Source organism: Nilaparvata lugens, chromosome 8, assembly GCF_014356525.2.
Source record: "Nilaparvata lugens isolate BPH chromosome 8, ASM1435652v1, whole genome shotgun sequence".
Classification (NCBI taxonomy): Eukaryota; Metazoa; Arthropoda; class Insecta; order Hemiptera; family Delphacidae; genus Nilaparvata; species Nilaparvata lugens.
In genome coordinates, this window is record NC_052511.1 from 9997567 (window position 1) to 10020675 (window position 23109).

General features: G+C 34.9%; 2 protein-coding genes across 10 annotated transcripts in view; one reads left to right on the forward strand and one right to left on the reverse strand.

Moving 5' to 3' along the window:
* LOC111063472 (homeotic protein ultrabithorax) overlaps positions 1-23109 on the reverse strand; it is a 481856-nt gene that overhangs the window by 131144 nt on the left and 327603 nt on the right. The window lies entirely within an intron of this gene.
* On the forward strand, positions 817-21659 carry LOC120352620. 8 transcript variants are annotated; one of them, XM_039433885.1, is made up of 3 exons: positions 817-1166; positions 4123-5189; positions 6876-7365. In XM_039433885.1, exons 2-3 carry the CDS (start codon positions 5002-5004, stop codon positions 7345-7347), a joined length of 660 nt encoding a protein of 219 aa, XP_039289819.1. In that variant the 5' UTR covers positions 817-1166; positions 4123-5001; the 3' UTR covers positions 7348-7365. The 8 variants fall into 8 exon arrangements, with proteins under 8 accessions (XP_039289819.1, XP_039289823.1, XP_039289825.1 ...); XM_039433890.1 differs by lacking the exons at positions 4123-5189; positions 6876-7365 and adding exons at positions 5452-5575; positions 17986-18248 and having other exon boundaries at positions 999-1166; XM_039433888.1 differs by lacking the exon at positions 6876-7365 and adding an exon at positions 5593-5838 and having other exon boundaries at positions 999-1166; positions 4123-4272.

A 23109-nucleotide genomic window follows, 5' to 3' on the forward strand; every position in this document is an offset into this window, starting at 1 on the left:
TATTGAACTGTATATGATATGAAAAAGCAATTTGTAATATAATAACTATAGATATTTATATTGTTATTGTTATTCTACATAAATTGGCGGAGCTTTTGACATATCAATGTCCATTCTTCGGAAAGAATATTAAGAATATCCTCCCCAGTAACTCTCTACCAAAACGTTAATTTCATTAATTAAACTAAGGATTTATTTATCGATAGAGACCTACAGTTTTGGTGGGTTCTGAGCCACCGGGAAGTAATTTTACAACTCATGAATTATATTTAGAGGAGTTTTGAAATGACTTTTAAAAAGAGGATTCAATTTTTTCAAGATATTAAAATTCCTTGTACAGTATTAGCTTCTATTATAATCTGATTAAAGTGTTTTATTATTGTCTTCTTTCTTTGGGGCTACTTTTAATATAAATACAAATATGAATCTGAGTATCATTTTGAATTATTTCATCACGACATGTTTCGTCTATATAATGCTATTATCAAGTCGAAACATGCTATATAACCGAAACATGTCGTGACGAAATATTAATATTTTTATTTATGTTTTATTACTATTTGGTGTTGGTATACTTTGATTTGAATGTGAAGCCCGAAGATAGGAATATTCAAAATTCGATTCAATATTTATCAAGAATAGACTATTTTTGGATTTCCTTCTACTGATAGTACACCGGTAACCAAAACAAAACATCCTAATGTTCTATTAGTTCCTCAAAGCAAGGACTTTCGTGGTTTCCTGTTCTACAACTCACTAGATAGGAAATGTCGTACTACATAACCGCGTATCCTTTTCATCCAATTATTTCCAACCAATTCCTTGATGAACCAAGGAAAAACAAAAGTTTATCCTTCTCAAATCCACAGATTTTCTCCGTATCATAGAGATGATTTCCTTTACCCAGGTTATCGTAAGTAAATGAGAATGGAAATGTGTATCAATTTCCGTGATAATTGACTGGTTTATCGATATGAAAAATAGAAGCATGTGGTTAGAGTTTGCTATAAAATGTTTGGCATCTTAGGAGATCGGTACAGTGTCAAAAATGAAGCTGGGACTGTTCTTCTTTCCTCTTCTTCTGCTCAGCATCTTCGTCTTCGCGGTCGGGGCTTCACCGGCTGCAGATGATGAAGCGCAAATGTTGGCCGAGATGATGGAACAATGTAAGTTACTATTTTTCAATTTGTTCAGTTTTAGTTCATTCAACGATTTCAAATTCCTTGCATCCTATCGCATTCATTGATATGAGCCATCTTCTTTTTCTGTCCTGATTCCAGAATTGTATAAGAATGTTGTTATTAGTTCCAACTTGTTTTTCATTTTCTCTAGTTATCCACATTGTTACTTTACTCCTTTCAGCTACTTCATATCACATTACTTACTGCCTTCACACAGCTACATAACTCCTTTCATGTGATACAGAATAATCAGTTTATCTGAAACTCTGCATGATATGATTCGAATTTGATTCTTATTCTAGAATGAAATAAAAACACACTAATTGTCAAATTGTACTGTTTTATTTGGTACAGAACCATATGTATGTTTTTATTTTATTATGGAACGGTTCTACAACATTGACAGTGACTCAGACTTACTCTAGAATTCTATGCTCAGTCTCTCTCTTCCCTATAATCTCTTACAATACCTCTTTTGTTGAGAAAAATATATTAGATGAATCAGTATCATATTCATATATTATTGAATTTTGCTAGACAATGGAAGGTTAGTGAGGAGGCTCAAAAGGAGGAAACCGTTTGAACTAGTGTAGTGCTTGTTCAAGTAGTGTCCAGTGAAAGACCAGAGCAGTGATTGAGTGAATCTAGCTTCTATAGTGCAGTTAATAAGTGTACATATTAATCAAACAATAGCAGTAAGAGTTCCTAATGAGGAATTCACTGTTCAATTTTTCAAGTAGTAATTTAGGATAGGAAAAATTATCTCATTAGTCTTTAGACTAGATGACTATAGTATTGACCAATAGAAAAAAAATATATATATATTATTGAATTTGCTAGTGAACTCGATTGTAAATTTTTACTCCTTTCAGTTACTTTATATCAAGTTACTTCTAAGAAGCTACACTTCTCCATTCGTGTGATTTGAAAATAATTGGTTTATTCAAAACACTTAATGATATAATTTGAGTTTGATTCATACGCTCTGCTCTCTATTCCCAATAAATTATAATTATATTTTCTTTTGTGAAGGTCAAGTAGATTAGAGGAATCATATGCTATTTTACTTAAAAATTGAAATTTTATCCAACGGTTAGAGGATTCCTGAATCCATGTGAATGTACTCAATTGTGAGTCTAATTATAAATCACACAGTTGTACAATTTTTGTTTGGAATTTATGAAATATGGAAAATTTTATCAGTTTTTGGGCAGTGCCTCCCAACTAGACGGATAAGGCATTTTTATATTCTTTCATAGTGGAACAATATTGGAAACGTTTTCTCTGATTATGGCAGTATGTTTTCAAGGAATAACAACCAAAAATCATCATAATATTATTTACATTAGAAGCAATATTACATCGGAAGCTATTTGAAGTGATTAAGTAGTTGATAGAGGAACTAAGAACTATATTATTTGAAGAGAATATCAATCGTTGATTTTCGAGCAAAAATAATTCGAAATTTGAAACACTTGAATTCATAGAAGCAAAAATATTAGAAAGTATGAAGATTTCGACGAAAACTCAAACAACCAACATGAACCACGGTCCCCCTTCAACTAGAAATTTCTTATTATTATTCTTCTCTTTTTTCTTCTTCTTCTTCTTCTTCTTATCCTTCTTTCTCCTAAGATCCCACCCTTTGTTCTAATCCTCTCGTTTCTTACTTCTCCCTTCAATCACTTGTCTTCTTTCCTCTTCTTTTAGCCTTATCCCATACCCTCCTTCCAGTAAACCTTTCCTCACATCTTCCTCTCTCACTAACCCTAACAATTTCAATCCAATTCAATTTCATTTATTGCCAATTTAGAATATTGAAGACATATTACAAATTCTTCATAATACGACATATCATTACAAATATATATATATATATATATATATATATATATATATAATATATATATATATATAAACAGGAGACACGATATAAATAGATTGAAAACACTTAGAAACTTACATTAGAAATGGGAGAAATTGTCGGAGACTGCTGTGTCTCCTTTCTCAACCGAGAAGACTGCCAGTCGTGTAGGTTCAAATTCAACTAATAAATTTACAGTAGCAACTTTAGAACAGTAGAATCATCAAAAACTAACATATATTTTTATATTGTGCAGAGGGAAAACACTGTGAAATAAATAGTTTCTTGAAAGTCACTGCAAAGTTGAACATGTTCTCTACAGATAAATAAGCAACTTTTTTAAAAAAAAAAAAACATTTGCAAACAATATTTTGTTGTCAACACTTTGGTTGAAATGTAGTTTTCGAGAAACTGTTTTTTTCCAATAACGTGTTCTGTTTCCAAGAACGTGTTTCCTGAAAACTGTTCCCAGAAACGTGTATTGTTTCCAAGAACGTGTCCTGTTTCCAAAAACGTGTTTTGTTTCCAAGAACGTGTCCTGTTTCCAAGAACGTGTCCTGTTTCCAAGAATGTGTTTTGTTTCCAAGAACATGTCGTGTTTCCAGAAACGTGTTTTGTTCCCAAGAATGTGTCCTGTTTCCAGGAACGTGTTTTGTTTCCAAGAATGTGTCCTGTTTCCAGAAACGTGTTTTGTTCCCAAGAATGTGTCCTGTTTCCAGAAACGTGTTTTGTTTCCAAGAACGTGTCCTGTTTCCAAGAAAGTGTCCTGTTTCCAAGAACATGTCCTGTTTCCAGAAACGTGTTTTGTTCCCAAGAACGTGTCCTGTTTCCAAAAACGTGTTTTGTTCCAAGAACGTGTCCTGTTTCCAAGAACGTGACCTGTTTCCAAGAACGTGTCCTGTTTCCAGGAACGTGTTTTGTTTCCAAGAACGTGTCCTGTTGCCAGGAACGTGTCCTGTTCCCAGGAAAGTGTTTTGTTTCCAAGAACGTGTATTTTTTCCAAAACGTGTTTCGTTCCCACAAATGTGTTTTGTTTCCAAAAACTTGTTTTTTTCCCAAAAACGTGTTTTGTTGCAGTGGCTCAGGATGAGGCTCCTGCAAGACACGAGCGATCCAGTGAGTTCTGGGGCAGACGTGGAGGTGGTGGAGGGGGAAGAGGATGGCGAGATCGTCTACCAACATGGCTGGGAGGAAAACCGAAGAAACCGTGGTGGCAGGGATAAGAAAATAGGGATAACCTGGAAAAGTACCTTGGTACACAATACACCTTTCAACTGAGGAAAGATAGGACAGAAAATCGAAGATTCAAAATGCTTATCACCATAATTATTTTCACAAAATCATTATAATTTCGAATTATCTCGACTGTTTTTGTTCTCTGGATAATTTCAGTTCAGTTGTTTATGATGTATTATTCGTTCCAAATTGTCATCAATAATAGTTTTGATTAAAGAAGCATATCATTGAAGAAAATAGTAGTTTTTACTTTCCTTGACCTATTACCATAGGTAAGGGAAGTATTGCTTTCCGAAAAAAATCAAGGTACCCCAATTTCCAAATTTCTATACGTTTCAAGGTCCCCTGAGTCCAAAAAAGTGGTTTTTGGGTATTGGTCTGTATGTGTGTGTGTATGAGTGTATGTGCGTCTGTGTACAGTAGAAACTTTAGAACAGTAGAATCATCAAAAACTAACATATATTTTTATATTGTGCAGAGAGAAAACACTGTGAAATAAATAGTTTCTTGAAAGTCACAGCAAAGTTGAACATGTTCTCTACAGATAAATAAGCAACTTTTTTTAAAAAAAACCATTTGCAAACAATATTTTGTTGTCAACACTTTGGTTGAAATGTAGTTTTCGAGATCCAATAACGTGTTCTGTTTCCAAGAACGTGTTTCCTGAAAACTGTTCCCAGAAACGTGTTTTGTTTCCAAGAACGTGTCCTGTTTCCAGGAATGTATTTTGTTTTCAATAACGTGTCCTGCTTCCAAGAACGTGTCCTGTTTCCAAGAACGTGTCCTGCTTCCAAGAACGTGTCCTGTTTCCAAGAACATGTCCTGTTTCCAAGAACGTGTTTTGTTTCCAAGAACATGTCGTGTTTCCAGAAACGTGTTTTGTTCCCAAGAATGTGTCCTGTTTCCAGGAACGTGTTTTGTTTCCAAGAATGTGTCCTGTTTCCAGAAACGTGTTTTGTTCCCAAGAATGTGTCCTGTTTCCAGAAACGTGTTTTGTTCCCAAGAATGTGTCCTGTTTCCAGAAAGGTGTTTTGTTCCCAAGAATGTGTCCTGTTTCCAGGAAAGTGTTTTGTTTCCAAGAACGTGTTTTGTTCCAAGAACGTGTCCTGTTTCCAAAACGTGTTTTGTTTCCAAAAACTTGTTTTTTCCCAAAAACGTGTTTTGTTGCAGTGGCTCAGGATGAGGCTCCTGCAAGACACGAGCGATCCAGTGAGTTCTGGGGGGGCAGACATGGAGGTGGTGGAGGGGGAAGAGGATGGCGACCAACATATCGACCGAATAAACCACGACCGTGGTGGAGGGGATAAGAAAATGAGGATAACCTGGGAAAGTACCTTGGTACACAACACACCTTTCAACTGAGGAAAGATAGGACAGAAAATCGAAGATTCAAAATGCTTATCACCATAATTATTTTCACAAAATCATTATAATTTCGAATTATCTCAACTGTTTTTGTTCTCTGGATAATTTCAGTTCAGTTGTTTATGATGTATTATTCGTTCCAAATTGTCATCAATAATAGTTTTGATTAAAGAAGCATATCATTGAAGGAAATAGTAGTTTTATTTTGTTCAATTCAACTCTAAATCCCTCAACCCTAGAAAGCTAATGTTCCGAGAAAGTTTTACCATACCATATCATATTCCACGATATTTTCTCTCTACACAATTAAAACCTCTTTTGATCAGGGCAAATAAATTTGAGGAATCGGTATTATGCTTATATGTTATGTTAATTGATTGAAATTTCTCCATCGGTTCATGCATTCCTGAATCTATGTGCTCACTTTCTGAGCCCAAAAAAAGATTGAGATTTATGGAATATTGGTAGGAAACTCATAGAATATTGGTAGGAAACTCATGGAATATTGGTAGGAAACTCATGGAATATTGGTAGGAAACTCATGGAATATTGGTAGGAATCACATAGAATATTGATAGGAAACTCATGTAATATTGGTAGATTGGTTGGAAACTCATGGAATATTGGTAGGAAACTCATAGAATATTGGTAGGAGACTAATGGAATATTGGTAGGTTACTCATGGAATATTGGTAGGTAACTCATAGAATATTAGTAGGAAACTCATAGAATATTGGTAGGAAACTCATTGAATATTGGTAGGAAACTCATGGAATATTGGTAGGAAACTCATAGAATATTGGTAGGAGACTCATGGAATATTCGTTGGAAGCTCATGGAATATTGGTAGGAAACTCATGGAATATCGAAAATTCTTTCAGTTCTCATGCAGAGCCTTCTAGCTGGACTGATAAGGCGAGCAAAGCAAGTAGATTGACCAGTAATGTTTATAATATGTCAATATGTTTTTGAAGAATGACAACCAAAAAATCATAACAATATCCACATTAGAATAGGAAGTAATTCATAATGCTAATTGAAGTGATATGTGGAGGAACTATATTATTCAAAGAAAATATCAATCATTGCATTTTCGAGCAAAAATAAGTTGTGAATTCAAAACAGTTGAATTCATTGAAGCAATGAAAATTTCACGAAAATTGAAACAATCTGCATGCGAACCAAGTGTGGGAACGTGTTTTGTTCCCAAGAATGTGTCCTGTTTCCAGGAACGTGTTTTGTTTCCAAGAATGTGTCCTGTTTCCAGAAACGTGTTTTGTTCCCAAGAATGTGTCCTGTTTCCAGAAACGTGTTTTGTTTCCAAGAACGTGTCCTGTTTCCAAGAAAGTGTCCTGTTTCCAAGAACATGTCCTGTTTCCAGAAACGTGTTTTGTTCCCAAGAACGTGTCCTGTTTCCAAAACGTGTTTTGTTTCCAAGAACGTGTCCTGTTTCCAAGAACGTGTCCTGTTTCCAAGAACGTGTCCTGTTTCCAGAAACGTGTTTTGTTCCCAAGAACGTGTCCTGTTTCCAAAAACGTGTTTTGTTTCCAAGAACGTGTCCTGTTTCCAGGAACGTGTTTTGTTACCAAGAACGTGTCCTGTTTCCAAAACGTGTCCTGTTTCCAGGAAAGTGTTTTGTTTCCAAGAACGTGTATTTTTTCCAAAACGTGTTTCGTTCCCACAAATGTGTTTTGTTTCTAAAAACTTGTTTTTTCCCAAAAACGTGTTTTGTTGCAGTGGCTCAGGATGAGGCTCCTGCAAGACACGAGCGATCCAGTGAGTTCTGGGGGGGCAGACGTGGAGGTGGTGGAGGGGGAAGAGGATGGCGACCAACATATCGACCGAATAAACCACGACCGTGGTGGAGGGGATAAGAAAATGAGGATAACCTGGGAAAGTACCTTGGTACACAACACACCTTTCAACTGAGGAAAGTTTGGACAGAAGATCGAAGATTCAAAATGCTTATCACCATAAATATTTTCACAAAATCATTATAATTTCGAATTATCTCAACTGTTTTTGTTCTCTCGATGATTTCAGTTCAGTTGTTTATGATGTATTATTCGTTCCAAATTGTCATCAATAATAGTTTTGATTAAAGAAGCATATCATTGAAGAAAATAGTAGTTTTTACTTTCCTTGCCCTATTACCATAGGTAAGGAAAGTATTGCTTTCCGAAAAAAATCAAGGTACCCCAATTTCCAAATTTCTATACGTTTCTAGGTCCCCTGAGTCCAAAAAAGTGGTTTTTGGGTATTGGTCTGTATGTGTGTGTGTGTGTGTGTGTGTGTGTATATATATGAGTGTATGTGCGTCTGTGTACACGATATCTCATCTCCCAATCAACGGGATGACTTGAAATTTGAAACTTAAAGTCCTTACACTATAAGTATTCGACACAAACAATTTAGATCAAATGCAATTCAAGATGACAGCAAAAATGGCGAAAATTTTATCAAAAACAGGGTTTTTCGGGATTTTCTCGAAAACGGCTCCTACGATTTTGATCAAAGTTATACCAAGAATAGTCATCGAAAAGCTCTATCAACTGCCACAAGTCTCATATCTGTAAAAATTACAGGAGCTCCGCCCCATCTATGCAAAGTTTGATTTTAGATTCTCAATTATCAGGCTTCAGATACAATTTAAAACAAAAAAATTTGAGTGGAAAAGATTGAGCATGAGAATCTCTACAATTAATGTTCAGTAACATTTTCACCTGAAATTAAAAATAAGCTCATAATTCGAGAAAATGTGATTATCCAATTATTGCAAACTGTTGACAACTGTTGATTCTATTAAATGATTTGCTATGAAGAGATAGCAGACCTCGTGTGTCTCCAGCGTTATTGCCCTGTCACCAGCTGGCTCAAATCTTCGAATAGTAGACTTGATATGCGCGTGAACACTAGCGTCAGGTGATCAATTTTCATAACGGCAAGAAAAGTTGTGTGAGTGTGCCACACCAGATTTTATTTTGTTCAATTCAACTGTAAATCCCTCAACCCTAGAAAGCTAATGTTCCGAGAAAGTTTTACCATACCATATCATATTCCACGATATTTTCTCTCTACACAATTATAACCTCTTTTGATCAGGGCAAATAAATTTGAGTAATCAGTATTATGCTTATATGTTATAGTTAGTAATTGATTGAAATTTCTCCATCGGTTCATGCATTCCTGAATCCATGTGCTCACTTTCTGAGCCCAATGAAAGATTAAGATTCATGGAATATTGGTAGGAAACTCATAGGATATTGGTAGGAAACTCATGGAATATTGGTAGGAAACTCATGGAATATTGGTAAGAGACTCATAGAATATAGAAAATTCTATCAGTTCTCGAGCCTTCTAGCTGGACTGATAAGGTGAGCAAAGCAAGTAGGTTGACCAGAAATGTTTATAATTTATGTCAATATGTTTTTGAAGAATGACAACCAAAAAATCATAGCAATATTCACATTAGAATAGGAAGCAATTCATCATGCTGATTGAAGTGATCAAGTGATACGTGGAGGAACTATATTGTTAAAAAAAAAAAAATATCAATCATTGCTTTTTCTAGCAAAAATAAGTCGTGAATTCAAAACAGTTGAATTCATTGAAGCAAATATTGGTAAGTATGAAACTTTTTACGAAAATTGAAACAATCTGCATGCGAACCAAGATCTAGCTTTCTTCAATATTTTCTTCTTTTTTTCTTTATTTCTTCTTATCCTACTTTCCCCTTAGATTCCACTTTCCTTACTTTTTCACCTTTTCAAGATTTTTCTTATTCTCTTTTCTATCTATTCCCTTCAATCACTTGTATTCTTGCCTCTTCTTTCAGCCCACTACACCACTCTTAGCTCATACCCTCCTTCTTCTAAACTTTTCCTCACATCAGTATATCTTCTCTCTCTCTTTCTCTCACTAAATCTAATAACAACCACTTCTTTCTTCCTTCCTCACTTCTTCCACTTCACAATCATTGAAAGGTTGTGTAGAACGAAGAATCTGGAATCCCAACTCAACTCTTTTGAATGCGAAAGACCAATCAATAAATCAATCAATTAACGAATCTTTCACTCACCATTTACTCTATCAGCACACTCTATCTATTCTCTCATCTACTCTCTCACTCTTTCTGAGATATATTTCTGTGACGATGCACAACCGCATTTATCAAGAGATAGCAGACCTCGTGTGTCTCCAGCGTTATTGCCCTGTCACCAGCTGGCTCAAATCTTCGAATAGTAGACTTGATATGCGCGTGAACACTAGCGTCAGGTGATCAATTTTCATAACGGCAAGAAAAGTTGTGTGAGTGTGCCACACCAGATTTTATTTTGTTCAATTCAACTGTAAATCCCTCAACCCTAGAAAGCTAATGTTCCGAGAAAGTTTCACCATACCATATCATATTCCACGATATTTTCTCTCTACACAATTATAACCTCTTTTGATCAGGGCAAATAAATTTGAGTAATCAGTATTATGCTTATATGTTATAGTTAGTAATTGATTGAAATTTCTCCATCGGTTCATGCATTCCTGAATCCATGTGCTCACTTTCTGAGCCCAATGAAAGATTAAGATTCATGGAATATTGGTAGGAAACTCATAGGATATTGGTAGGAAACTCATGGAATATTGGTAGGAAACTCATGTAATATTGGTAGGAAACTCATGGAATATTGGTAGGAAACTCATAGGATATTGGTAGGAAACTCATAGGATATTGGTAGGAAACTCATGGAATATTGGTAGGAAACTCATAGGATATTGGTAGGAAACTCATAGGATATTGGTAGGAAACTCATGGAATATTGGTAGGAAACTCATAGGATATTGGTAGGAAACTCATAGGATATTGGTAGGAAACTCATGGAATATTGGTAGGAAACTCATGGAATATTGGTAGGAAACTCATAGGATATTGGTAGGAAACTCATAGGATATTGGTAGGAAACTCATAGGATATTGGTAGGAAACTCATGGAATATTGGTAGGAAACTCATAGGATATTGGTAGGAAACTCATAGGATATTGGTAGGAAACTCATGGAATATTGGTAGGAAACTCATGGAATATTGGTAGGAAACTCATGGAATATTGGTAGGAAACTCATAGGATATTGGTAGGAAACTCATAGGATATTGGTAGGAAACTCATGGAATATTGGTAGGAAACTCATGGAATATTGGTAGGAAACTCATAGGATATTGGTAGGAAACTCATAGGATATTGGTAGGAAACTCATGGAATATTGGTAGGAAACTCATAGGATATTGGTAGGAAACTCATGGAATATTGGTAGGAAACTCATGGAATATTGGTAGGAAACTCATGGAATATTGGTAGGAAACTCATAGGATATTGGTAGGAAACTCATAGGATATTGGTAGGAAACTCATAGGATATTGGTAGGAAACTCATGGAATATTGGTAGGAAACTCATAGGATATTGGTAGGAAACTCATGGAATATTGGTAGGAAACTCATAGGATATTGGTAGGAAACTCATGGAATATTGGTAGGAAACTCATGGAATATTGGTAGGAAACTCATGGAATATTGGTAGGAAACTCATGGAATATTGGTAGGAAACTCATAGGATATTGGTAGGAAACTCATAGGATATTGGTAGGAAACTCATGGAATATTGGTAGGAAACTCATGGAATATTGGTAGGAAACTCATGGAATATTGGTAGGAAACTCATGGAATATTGGTAGGAAACTCATGGAATATTGGTAGGAAACTCATGGAATATTGGTAGGAAACTCATGGAATATTGGTAGGAAACTCATGGAATATTGGTAATTCTTGCCTCTTCTTTCAGCCCACTACACCACTCTTAGCTCATACCCTCCTTCTTCTAAACTTTTCCTCACATCAGTATATCTTCTCTCTCTCTTTCTCTCACTAAATCTAATAACAACCACTTCTTTCTTCCTTCCTCACTTCTTCCACTTCACAATCATTGAAAGGTTGTGTAGAACGAAGAATCTGGAATCCCAACTCAACTCTTTTGAATGCGAAAGACCAATCAATAAATCAATCAATTAACGAATCTTTCACTCACCATTTACTCTATCAGCACACTCTATCTATTCTCTCATCTACTCTCTCACTCTTTCTGAGATATATTTCTGTGACGATGCACAACCGCATTTATCAAACTTTTCATCATTGTCCAGTCGCTTTATACATTGGTGCAAGCAATATAAATATCGTAGTACTAATTTTTCAATATATTGTTGAGATAAATAAGAGAAGTCCTAGTAAAAGGAAATTTTCTATAAAATAATTGATTCTGGACTTGTCCTATGTATTCAAACATTATATAGAAGGTTGAATGAAAAAGACTAAGAGATTGTCAAAATTGATTTCATTCAATATGAATAATTACCACAATATCAACTTCTCAACTACACAAAAACTTATATAGAAGGATCAGAACCACAATATAATTTATATTGCAAGCACATATCGTTTTTCCTTTCTATATTGACTGCACTAATAGTCAATATAGACTGTACCATGGCTTACTTTAGATAATCTTACTTTATCTATCTATAGTAGGCTGTGACTGTACTTTATCTATTAATGAGCAAGTGTAAATATGCGAACAGGAAGATGATTGATACAAATAAACATCTCTGTAATGATAAGAACATCCGGAGTCATTGACATAAGTATAGAAGATATATAGATTGATATAAATATATAATATAGATACAAATATATTATTATTATTATTATTATATATATATATATATATATATATATATATATATATATATATATATATATATATATATATATATATATATATATATATTCTTATAAATATAGAAGAACGCTAGCAAGCTTAAATCTGCAAGTCGACCTGACATTTTTATGTTTGTACCCTTGATACCAGAGTTGTCAACTGAGATTTCAACAATTTTTGGCAATTTGTTGTCAATTGAATAGCACTGCTCTATTAACTGGAAAAATCGATGATTTTTTTCTTATTTTGCAAACGACACTTCATTGACAACTCTGATGTAAACGTGGATTTTGAGAAACTGTTTTTCCAAAAACATGTGCAGTATTGTTTCCAAAACGTGTTTCGTTTGATTAACGTGTTATGTTTCCAGAAAAAGTCTTTTGTTTTCAAAAACATGATTTGTTTCCAAAAACGTGTTTTTTCTCCAAGAATGTGTTTTATTTCAGTGTCTCAGGATAAGGCTCCTGCAAGATATGAGCGATCCGGAGGGTGGGGCAGACGTGGAGGAAGATTATGGCGAAAACATATACCAAAATGGAAGAGATTCAACAGGCCGTGGTGGCTACGTGGATGAGAAAATGGAGATGACCTGAAAAAGTGCCTTGGAACACACCATTCCTTTCTACTAAGGGAAGTTGGGAAAAAATTCAAGACTTGATATGCCGTAATTATTCTCACAAAATTAATAATTTCAAATTATTCCAACTGTTTTTGTTCTGGATAGTTTCAGATCATTTGTTTAGAATGAATTATTCTCACAAAATTAATTATTTCAAATTCTCCCAACTGTTTTTGTTCTAGATAGTTTCAGGTCGTTTGTTTAGAATGAATTATTCGTACAAAATTGTTATCAATAATAGTTTTGATTAAAGAAGCATATTGAAGCAAATAAATGTTTTTCATTTGTTCGATTCAACCCCACATCCTCAACCCTAGAAAAGTAACGTTCAATAAGAGGGTAACTATGAGTAAATTTCACTCGTTTTCTAGTTTTCTCCAAGAACCTATATAGTCCAGTCAAATGGTCGTTTTTCAGGAAACAGCCCTGGAAGAATTTTTCTCAATGGTTCTATATGTATGTTGGACGCTGAATTCGAATCTGAAATTTGCTGACACGCCAGAGGGCGGCTTCACCCCCAAAACCCCCCCAAAATTTCGGACTTTTTTCAATTTTCCCATTTTATCTCGTAAACCTCGAGTTTCTCGAGAAAACTTATTCCCGACAAAACTAAAGGGAATAAAATTTCCAATGAATTTAGTGGTCGCGCAGGATTCTACGATTTTTGGTTATAGAGCTACGAATTTTCAAAAAAGGGGGTTTCAAAATTATGCCAACCTACCACTTCTACCCTATACAACTTGGATATTTTTCTAGTATGGATAAAAAACCACACATCAAGTAGAAGAACAATTCATTATGAACAGGATTCCTTTGGAATTTTTAAATTTAGTAATGGTGGGAGGGGGAATACAGCCAAAAATAGAAAATCATGTTCTACAGCCAAAATACAAATTTTTCATTATAATACCTTTTCAATGCCTTCCTAACAAAGAAATACATATTTCGGCTGAAATCATCTCACGAGGGTTATTTTCTATGAGAATCACCGGTTAGAAACATTCAATTTCAGTATTTCGTAGTGGGGGGGGGGGGGTATGTCATAAGGATACGTCAAGGATCAAAACTTTAAACACTTATAACTTTTGACAGAATGATCAGATCTCCTGGGTAGGATTTATGGGAGCGGAAAAAGGAGAATGAATTTGAGTTGCTTTTCCAACATACGAATTAGGATAAGTTGTTAATAATGACATGATGATGATGATGATAGCAATGCTACCGGCGAGTAACAAGTGACAAGGAGAGTTGATCCTGTTCTCATTTTGTTGCTCTTACCGTGTTGCCCGTTCTCTATAATATTAATAGATTACTATTTCCTGAGAGCTTACTATAATCGCACTTCTGTGATTGCGAAGAAAAATATATTCTTATCACTCATCTCTTCCATTATGCAAGGCCGTCTGTGGTTTCACTTCTAAACCTTAGTAGATTCGAACTTCCTTCACTTCACTACCCTAACCGCGTATTCCTCTGTGGATAGCTATTTTCCATCGTTGATTTCCTCTCAGGTGCCACTGTTATCATTGAAAAATGAAGATAAAAATTTGTGGAAAGCTACTCTTATCACTTTCCATGACCTTCAACTAAAATGGACAGTAGAAAATAGAAACTTGCGGTTAATGTATGCTATAAAATGCAGCACATCTAAGCAAGTGATTACAGTGTCCAAAATGAAGCTGGGACTGTTCATCTTTCCAATTCTTGTCTTCTCCATCTCCGTCTTCGCAGTCGGAGCTTCTCCGGCCGCAGATGATGAATCACAAATGTTGGCCGAGATGATGGAACAATGTAAGTTACTATTTTTCAATTTGTTCAGTTGTAGTTCATTCAATGATTTCAAATTCCTTGCATCCTATCGCATTTATTGATATGAGCCATCTTCTTTTTCTGTCCTGATTCCAGTTTTGTATAAGAATGTTGTTATTAGTTCCTACTTGTTTTCCATTTTCTCGAGTTATCCAAATTGTTACTTTACTCCTTTCAGCTACTTCATATCACATTACTGCTTTCACTCAGCTACATAGCTCCTTTCATGTGATACAGAATAATCAGTTCATCTGAAACTCTGCATGATATGATTCGAATTTGATTCTTATTCTAGAATGAAATAAAAACACACTAATTGTCAGATTCTACAGTTTTATTTGGTACAGAATTATATGTGTGTTTTTATTTTATTATGGAACGGTTCTACAACATCGACAGTGACTAGAATTCTATGCTCAGTCTCTCTCTTCCCAATCTCTTACAATATAATATCTTTTGTTGAGAAAAATATATTAGATGAATCAGTATCATATTCATATATTATTGAATTTTGCTAGACAATGGAAGGTTAGTGAGGAGGCTCAAAAGGAGGAAACCGTTTGAACTAGTGTAGTGCTTGTGCAACTAGTGTCCAGTGAAAGACCAGAGCAGTGATTGAGTGAATCTAGCTTCTATAGTGCAGTTAATAAGTGTACATATTAATCAAACAATAGCAGTAAGAGTTCCTAATGAGGAATTCACTGTTCAATTTTTCAAGTAGTAATTTAGGATAGGAAAAATTAGCTCATTAGTCTTTAGACTAGATGGCTATAGTATTGACCAATAGAAAAAAAAATATATATATATATATTATTGAATTTGTTAGTGAACTCGATTGTAAATTTTTACTCCTTTCAGTCACTTTATATCAAGTTACTTCTAGTAACTTATAAGAAGTAGTTACTTATAAGATAGTAGTTTAGATAGATAGATAGATTACTTATAAGATAGAAGTTACTTGACTACTCAAGTTACTTATAAGAAGCTACACTTCTCCATTCGTGTGATTTGAAAATACTTGGTTTATTCAAAACACTTTATGATATAATTTGAATTTGATTCATACGCTCTGCTCTCTCTTCCCAATGGATTATATATTTTCTTTTGTGAAGGTCAAGTAGATTAGAGAAATCAGTAGCATATTCATATGCTATTTTAGTTAAAAATTGACATTTTATCCAACGGTTAGAGGATTCCTGAATCCATGTGAATTTTCTCAAGTTGTGAGCCTAATTATAAATCACACAGTTGAACAATTTTTGTCTGGAATTTATGAAATATGGAAAATTTTATCAGTTTTCGGGCAGTGCCTCCCAGCTAGACGGATAAGGCATTTTTATATTCTTTCATAGTGGAACAATATTGGAACCGTTTACTCTGATTATGGCAGTATGTTTTCAAGGAATAACAACCAAAAATCATCATAATATTATTTACATTAGAAGCAATATTACATCGGAAGCTATTTGAAGTGATCAAGTAGTTGATAGAGGAACTAAGAACTATATTATTTGAAGAGAATATCAATCGTTGATTTTCGAGCAAAAATAATTCGAAATTTGAAACACTTGAATCCATTGAAGCAAAAATATTAGAAAGTATGAAGATTTCGACGAAAAATCAAACAACCAACATCAACCGGGACCGTGGCCCTTCCACTAGTAATTTATCATCATTCTCCTGTTTTTTCTTCTTCTTCTTCCTCTTCTCATCCTTCTTTCTCCTAAGATCCCACCCTTTGTTCTAATCCTCTCTTTTCTTACTTCTCCCTTCAATCACTTGTCTTCTTTCCTCTTCTTTCTGCCTTATCCCATACCCTCCTTCCAGTAAACCTTTCCTCACATCTTCCTCTCTCACTAACCCTAACAATTTCAATCCAATTCAATTTCATTTATTGCCAATTTGGAATATCGAAGAAATATAACAAATTCTTCATAATACGACATATCATTACAAATATATATATATATATATATATATATATATATATATATATATATATAAACAGGAGACACGATATAAATAGATTGAAAACACTTAGAAACTTACATTAGAAATGGGGGAAATTTTCGGAGACTGTGTCTCCTTTCTCAACCGAGAAGACTGCCAGTCGTGTAGGTTCAAATTCAACTAATAACTTTACAGTAGAAACTTTAGAACAGTAGAATCATCAAAAACTAGCATATATTTTTATATTCTGCAGAGAGAAAACACTGTGAAATAAATAGTTTCTTGAAAGTCACTGCAAAGTTGAACATGTTCTCTACAGATAAATAAGCAACTTTTTAAAAAAAAACCATTTGCAAACAATATTTTGTTGTCAACACTTTGGTTGAAATGTAGTTTTCGAGAAACTGTTTTTTTCCAATAACGTGTTCTGTTTCCAAGAACGTGTTTCCTGAAAACTGTTCCCAGAGACGTGTTTTGTTTCCAAGAACGTGTCCTGTTTCCAGGAATGTATTTTGTTTTCAATAACGTGTCCTGCTTCCAAGAACGTGTCCTGTTTCCAAGAACGTGTTTTGTTTCCAAGAACATGTTGTGTTTCCAGAAACGTGTTTTGTTCCCAAGAATGTGTCCTGTTTCCAGGAACGTGTTTTGTTTCCAAGAATGTGTCCTGTTTCCAAGAACGTGTTTTGTTTCCAAGAACATGTCCTGTTTCCAGGAACGTGTTTTGTTTCCAAGAACGTGTCCTGTTTCCAAGAACGTGTCCTGTTTCCAAGAACGTGTCCTGTTTCCAGAAACGTGTTTTGTTCCCAAGAACGTGTCCTGTTTCCAAAACGTGTTTTGTTCCCAAGAACGTGTCCTGTTTCCAAGAACGTGTTTTGTTTCCAAGAACATGTCCTGTTTCCAGGAACGTGTTTTGTTACCAAGAACGTGTCCTGTTTCCAAAATGTGTCCTGTTTCCAGGAAAGTGTTTTGTTTCCAAGAACGTGTATTTTTTCCAAAACGTGTTTCGTTCCCACAAATGTGTTTTGTTTCTAAAAACTTGTTTTTTCCCAAAAACGTGTTTTGTTGCAGTGGCTCAGGATGAGGCTCCTGCAAGACACGAGCGATCCAGTGAGTTCTGGGGGGGCAGACGTGGAGGTGGTGGAGGGGGAAGAAGAAGGCGACCATGGTCGGGAGGACGACCGAATAGACACCCACCGTGGTGGAGGGGATAAGAAAATGAGGATAACCTGGGAAAGTACCTTGGTACACAACACACCTTTCAACTGAGGAAAGTTTGGACAGAAGATCGAAGATTCAAAATGCTTATCACCATAATTATTTTCACAAAATCATTATAATTTCGAATTATCTCAACTGTTTTTGTTCTCTGGATAATTTCAGTTCAGTTGTTTATGATGTATTATTCGTTCCAAATTGTCATCAATAATAGTTTTGATTAAAGAAGCATATCATTGAAGAAAATAGTAGTTTTTACTTTCCTTGCCCTATTACCATAGGTAAGGAAAGTATTGCTTTCCGAAAAAAATCAAGGTACCCCAATTTCCAAATTTCTATACGTTTCAAGGTCCCCTGAGTCCAAAAAAGTGGTTTTTGGGTATTGGTCTGTATGTGTGTGTGTGTGTGTGTATATGAGTGTATGTGCGTCTGTGTACACGATATCTCATCTCCCAATCAACGGGATGACTTGAAATTTGAAACTTAAGGTCCTTACACTATAAGGATCCGACACGAACAATTTAGATCAAATGCAATTCAAGATGGCAGCAAAAATGGCGAAAATTTTATCAAAAACAGGGTTTTTCGCGATTTTCTCGAAAACGGCTCCTACGATTTTGATTAAAGTTATACCAAGAATAGTCATCGAAAAGCTCTATCAACTGCCACAAGTCTCATCTCTGTAAAAATTACAGGAGCTCCGCCCCATCTATGCAAAGTTTGATTTTAGATTCTCAATTATCAGGCTTCAGATACAATTTAAAACAAAAAAATTTGAGTGGAAAAGATTGAGCATGAGAATCTCTACAATTAATGTTCAGTAACATTTTCACCTGAAATTAAAAATAAGCTCATAATTCGAGAAAATGTGATTATCCAATTATTGCAAACTGTTGACAACTGTTGATTCTATTAATGATTTGCTATGAAGAGATAGCAGACCTCGTGTGTCTCCAGCGTTATTGCCCTGTCACCAGCTGGCTCAAATCTTCGAATAGTAGACTTAATATGCGCGTGAACACTAGCGTCAGGTGATCAATTTTCATAACGGCAAGAAAAGTTGTGTGAGTGTGCCACACCAGATTTTATTTTGTTCAATTCAACTGTAAATCCCTCAACCCTAGAAAGCTAATGTTCCGAGAAAGTTTTACCATACCATATCATATTCCACGATATTTTCTCTCTACACAATTATAACCTCTTTTGATCAGGGCAAATAAATTTGAGTAATCAGTATTATGCTTATATGTTATAGTTAGTAATTGATTGAAATTTCTCCATCGGTTCATGCATTCCTGAATCCATGTGCTCACTTTCTGAGCCCAATGAAAGATTAAGATTCATGGAATATTGGTAGGAAACTCATAGGATATTGGTAGGAAACTCATGGAATATTGGTAGGAAACTCATGGAATATTGGTAGGAAACTCATAGAATATCGAAAATTCTATCAGTTCTCGCGCCTTCTAGCTGGACTGATAAGGTGAGCAAAGCAAGTAGGTTGACCAGAAATGTTTATAATTTATGTCAATATGTTTTTGAAGAATGACAACCAAAAAATCATAGCAATATTCACATTAGAATAGGAAGCAATTCATCATGCTGATTGAAGTGATCAAGTGATACGTGGAGGAACTATATCATTCAAAAAAAAAAATCAATCATTGCTTTTTCTAGCAAAAATAAGTCGTGAATTCAAAACAGTTGAATTCATTGAAGCAAATATTGGTAAGTATGAAACTTTTTACGAAAATTGAAACAATCTGCATGCGAACCAAGATCTAGCTTTCTTCAATATTTTCTTCTTTTTTTCTTTATTTCTTCTTATCCTACTTTCCCCTTAGATTCCACTTTCCTTACTTTTTCACCTTTTCAAGATTGTTCTTATTCTCTTTTCTATCTATTCATTTCAATTTCTTGTATTCTTGACTCTTCTTTCAGCCCACTACACCACTCTTAGCTCATACCCTCCTTCTTCTAAACCTTTCCTCACATCAGTACATCTTCTCTCTCTCTTTCTCTCACTAAAATCTAATAACAACCACTTCTTTCTTCCTTCTTCACTTCTTCCACTTCACAATCATTGAAAGGTTGTGTAGAACGAAGAATCTGGAATCCCAACTCAACTCTTTCGAAAGCGAAAGACCAATCAATAAATCAATCAATTAACGAATCTTTCACTCACCATTTACTCTATCAGCACACTCTATCTATTCTCTCATCTACTCTCTCACTCCACTTCTTTTCTAAGATATATTTCTGTGACGATGCACAACCGCATTTATCAAACTTTTCATCATTGTCCAGTCGCTTTATACATTGGTGTGAGCAATATAAATATCGTAGTACTAATTTTTCAATATATTGTTGAGATAAATAAGAGAAGTCCTAGTAAAAGGAAATTTTCTATAAAATAATTGATTCTGGACTTGTCCTATGTATTCAAACATTATATAGAAGGTTGAATGAAAAAAGACTAAGAAATTGTCAAAATTGATTCCATTCAATATGAATAATTACCACAATATCAACTTCTCAACTACACAAAAACTTATATAGAAGGATCAGAACCACAATATAATTTATATTGCAAGCACATACCGTTTTTCCTTACTATATTGACTGCACTAATAGTCAATATAGACTGTACCATGGCTTACTTTAGATAATCTTACTTTATCTATCTATAGTAGGCTATGACTGTACTTTATCTATTAATGAGCAAGTGTAAATATGCGAGCAGGAAGATGATTAATTCAAATAGACATCTCTGTAATGATAAGAGCATCCGGAGTCATTGATACAAGTATAGAAGATATAAATATAGATTGATATAAATATATAATATAGATATAAATATAGAAGAACGCTATCAAGCTTAAATCTGCAAGTCGACCTGACATTTTTATGTTTCTACCGTGGATACCATAGTTGTCAACTGAGATTTCAACAAATTTCGGCAATTTGTTGTCAATTGAAAAGCACTGCTCCATTAACTGGAGAAATTGACGATTTTTAAAAAAAATTTTTGCAAACGACACTTCATTGACAACTCTGATGTAAACGTGAATTTCGAAACAGTATTGTTTCCAAAACGTGTTTTGTTTGATTAACGTGTTTTGTTTCCAGAAAAATTCTTTTGTTTTCAAAAACATGATTTGTTTCCAAAAACGTGTTTTTTCTCCAAGAATGTGTTTTATTTCAGTGTCTCAGGATAAGGCTCCTGCAAGACACGAGCGATCTGGAGGGTGGGGCAGACGTGGAGGAAGAGGAGGAGGAAGATTATGGCGAAAAAATATACAAAAATGGAAGAGATTCAGGCCGTGGTGGCTACGTGGATGAGAAAATGGAGATGACCTGAAAAAGTTCCTTGGAACACACCATTCCGTTCTACTAAGGGAAGTTGGGAAAAAATTCAAGACTTGATACGCCGTAATTATTCTCACAAAATTAATAATTTCAAATTATTCCAACTGTTTTTGTACTAGATAGTTTCAGGTCGTTTGTTTAGAATGAATTATTCTCACAAAATTGATTATTTCAAATTCTCCCAACTGTTTTTGTACTAGATAGTTTCAGGTCGTTTGTTTAGAATGAATTATTCGTACAAAATTGTTATCAATAATAGTTTTGATTAAAGAAGCATATTGAAGCAAATAAATGTTTTTCATTTGTTCGATTCAACCCCACATCCTCAACCCTAGAAAAGTAACGTTCAATAAAAGGGTAACTATGAGTAAATTTCACTCGTTTTCTAGTTTTCTCCAAGAACCTATAGTCCAGTCAAATGGTCGTTTTTCAGGAAACAGCCCCGGAAGAATTTTCCTCAATGGTTCTATATGTATTTTGGACGCTGAATTCGAATCTGAAATTAATTTGCTGACACGCCCAAAATTTCGGACTTTTTTCAATTTTCCCATTCTATCTCGTAAACCTCGAGTTTCTCGAGAAAACTTATTCCCGACAAAATTAAAGAGAATAGAATTTCCAATGAATTAAGTGGTCGCGCAGGATTCTACGATTTTTGGTTATAGAGCTACGAATTTTCAAAAAAGGGGTATTTTTAAGGGGGTTTCAAAATTATGCCAACCTACCACTTCTACCCTATACAACTTGGATATTTTTCTAGTATGGATAAAAAACCACACATCAAGTAATCATGAACAGGATTCCTTTGGAATTTAGTAGAACTTTAGTAGTGGTGGGAGGGGGAATACAGCCAAAAATAGAAAATCATGTTCTTCAGCCAAAATACAAATTTTTCATTTTAATGGAGTGATCCGTGGTCTAGTGGATAGAGTGCTTGCGTAGCAGCACAGAGATCCCGGGTTCGAACCCTCTCACAACCAAACGTTTTTTAACCAGATCACTCCCGTGTTATCGGATGGGCACGTTAAACTGTCGGTCCCGGCTGAAGTATGACAGACGTAAGGCCCATTGACGGCTCAAATTATATATTCAGGCGGTGGGACCTTCCCGCAAGGGACTACCCACCAACAGAAGCCATACGAATTTACTTTTTTCATTATAATACCTTTTCAATGCCTTCCTAACAAAAAAATACATATTTCGGCTGAAATAATCTCACGAGGGTTATTTTCTATGAGAATCACCGGTTAGAAACATTCAATTTCAGTATTTCGTAGTTATGGGGGGGGGGTTATTTCATAAGGATACGTCAAGGATAAAACTTTAAACACTTATAACTTTTGACAGAATGATCAGATCTGGTTAGGATTTATGGGAGCGGAAAAAGGAGAATGAATTTGAGTTGCTTTACAACATACAAATTAGGATAAGTTGTTAATAATGACATGATGATAATACCAATGCTACGGGCGAGTAACAAGTGACAAGGAGAGTTGATCCTGTTCTCATTTTGTTGCTCTTACCGTGTTGCCCGTTCTCTATAATATTAATAGATTACTATTTCCTGAGAGCTTACTATAATCGCACTTCTGTGATTGCAAAGAAATATATATTCTTATCACTCATCTCTTCCATTCTGCAAGGCCGTCTGTGGTTCCACTTCTAAACCTTAGTAGATTCGAACATCCTTCACTTCACTACCCTAACCGCGTATTCCTCTGTGGATAGCTATTTTCTA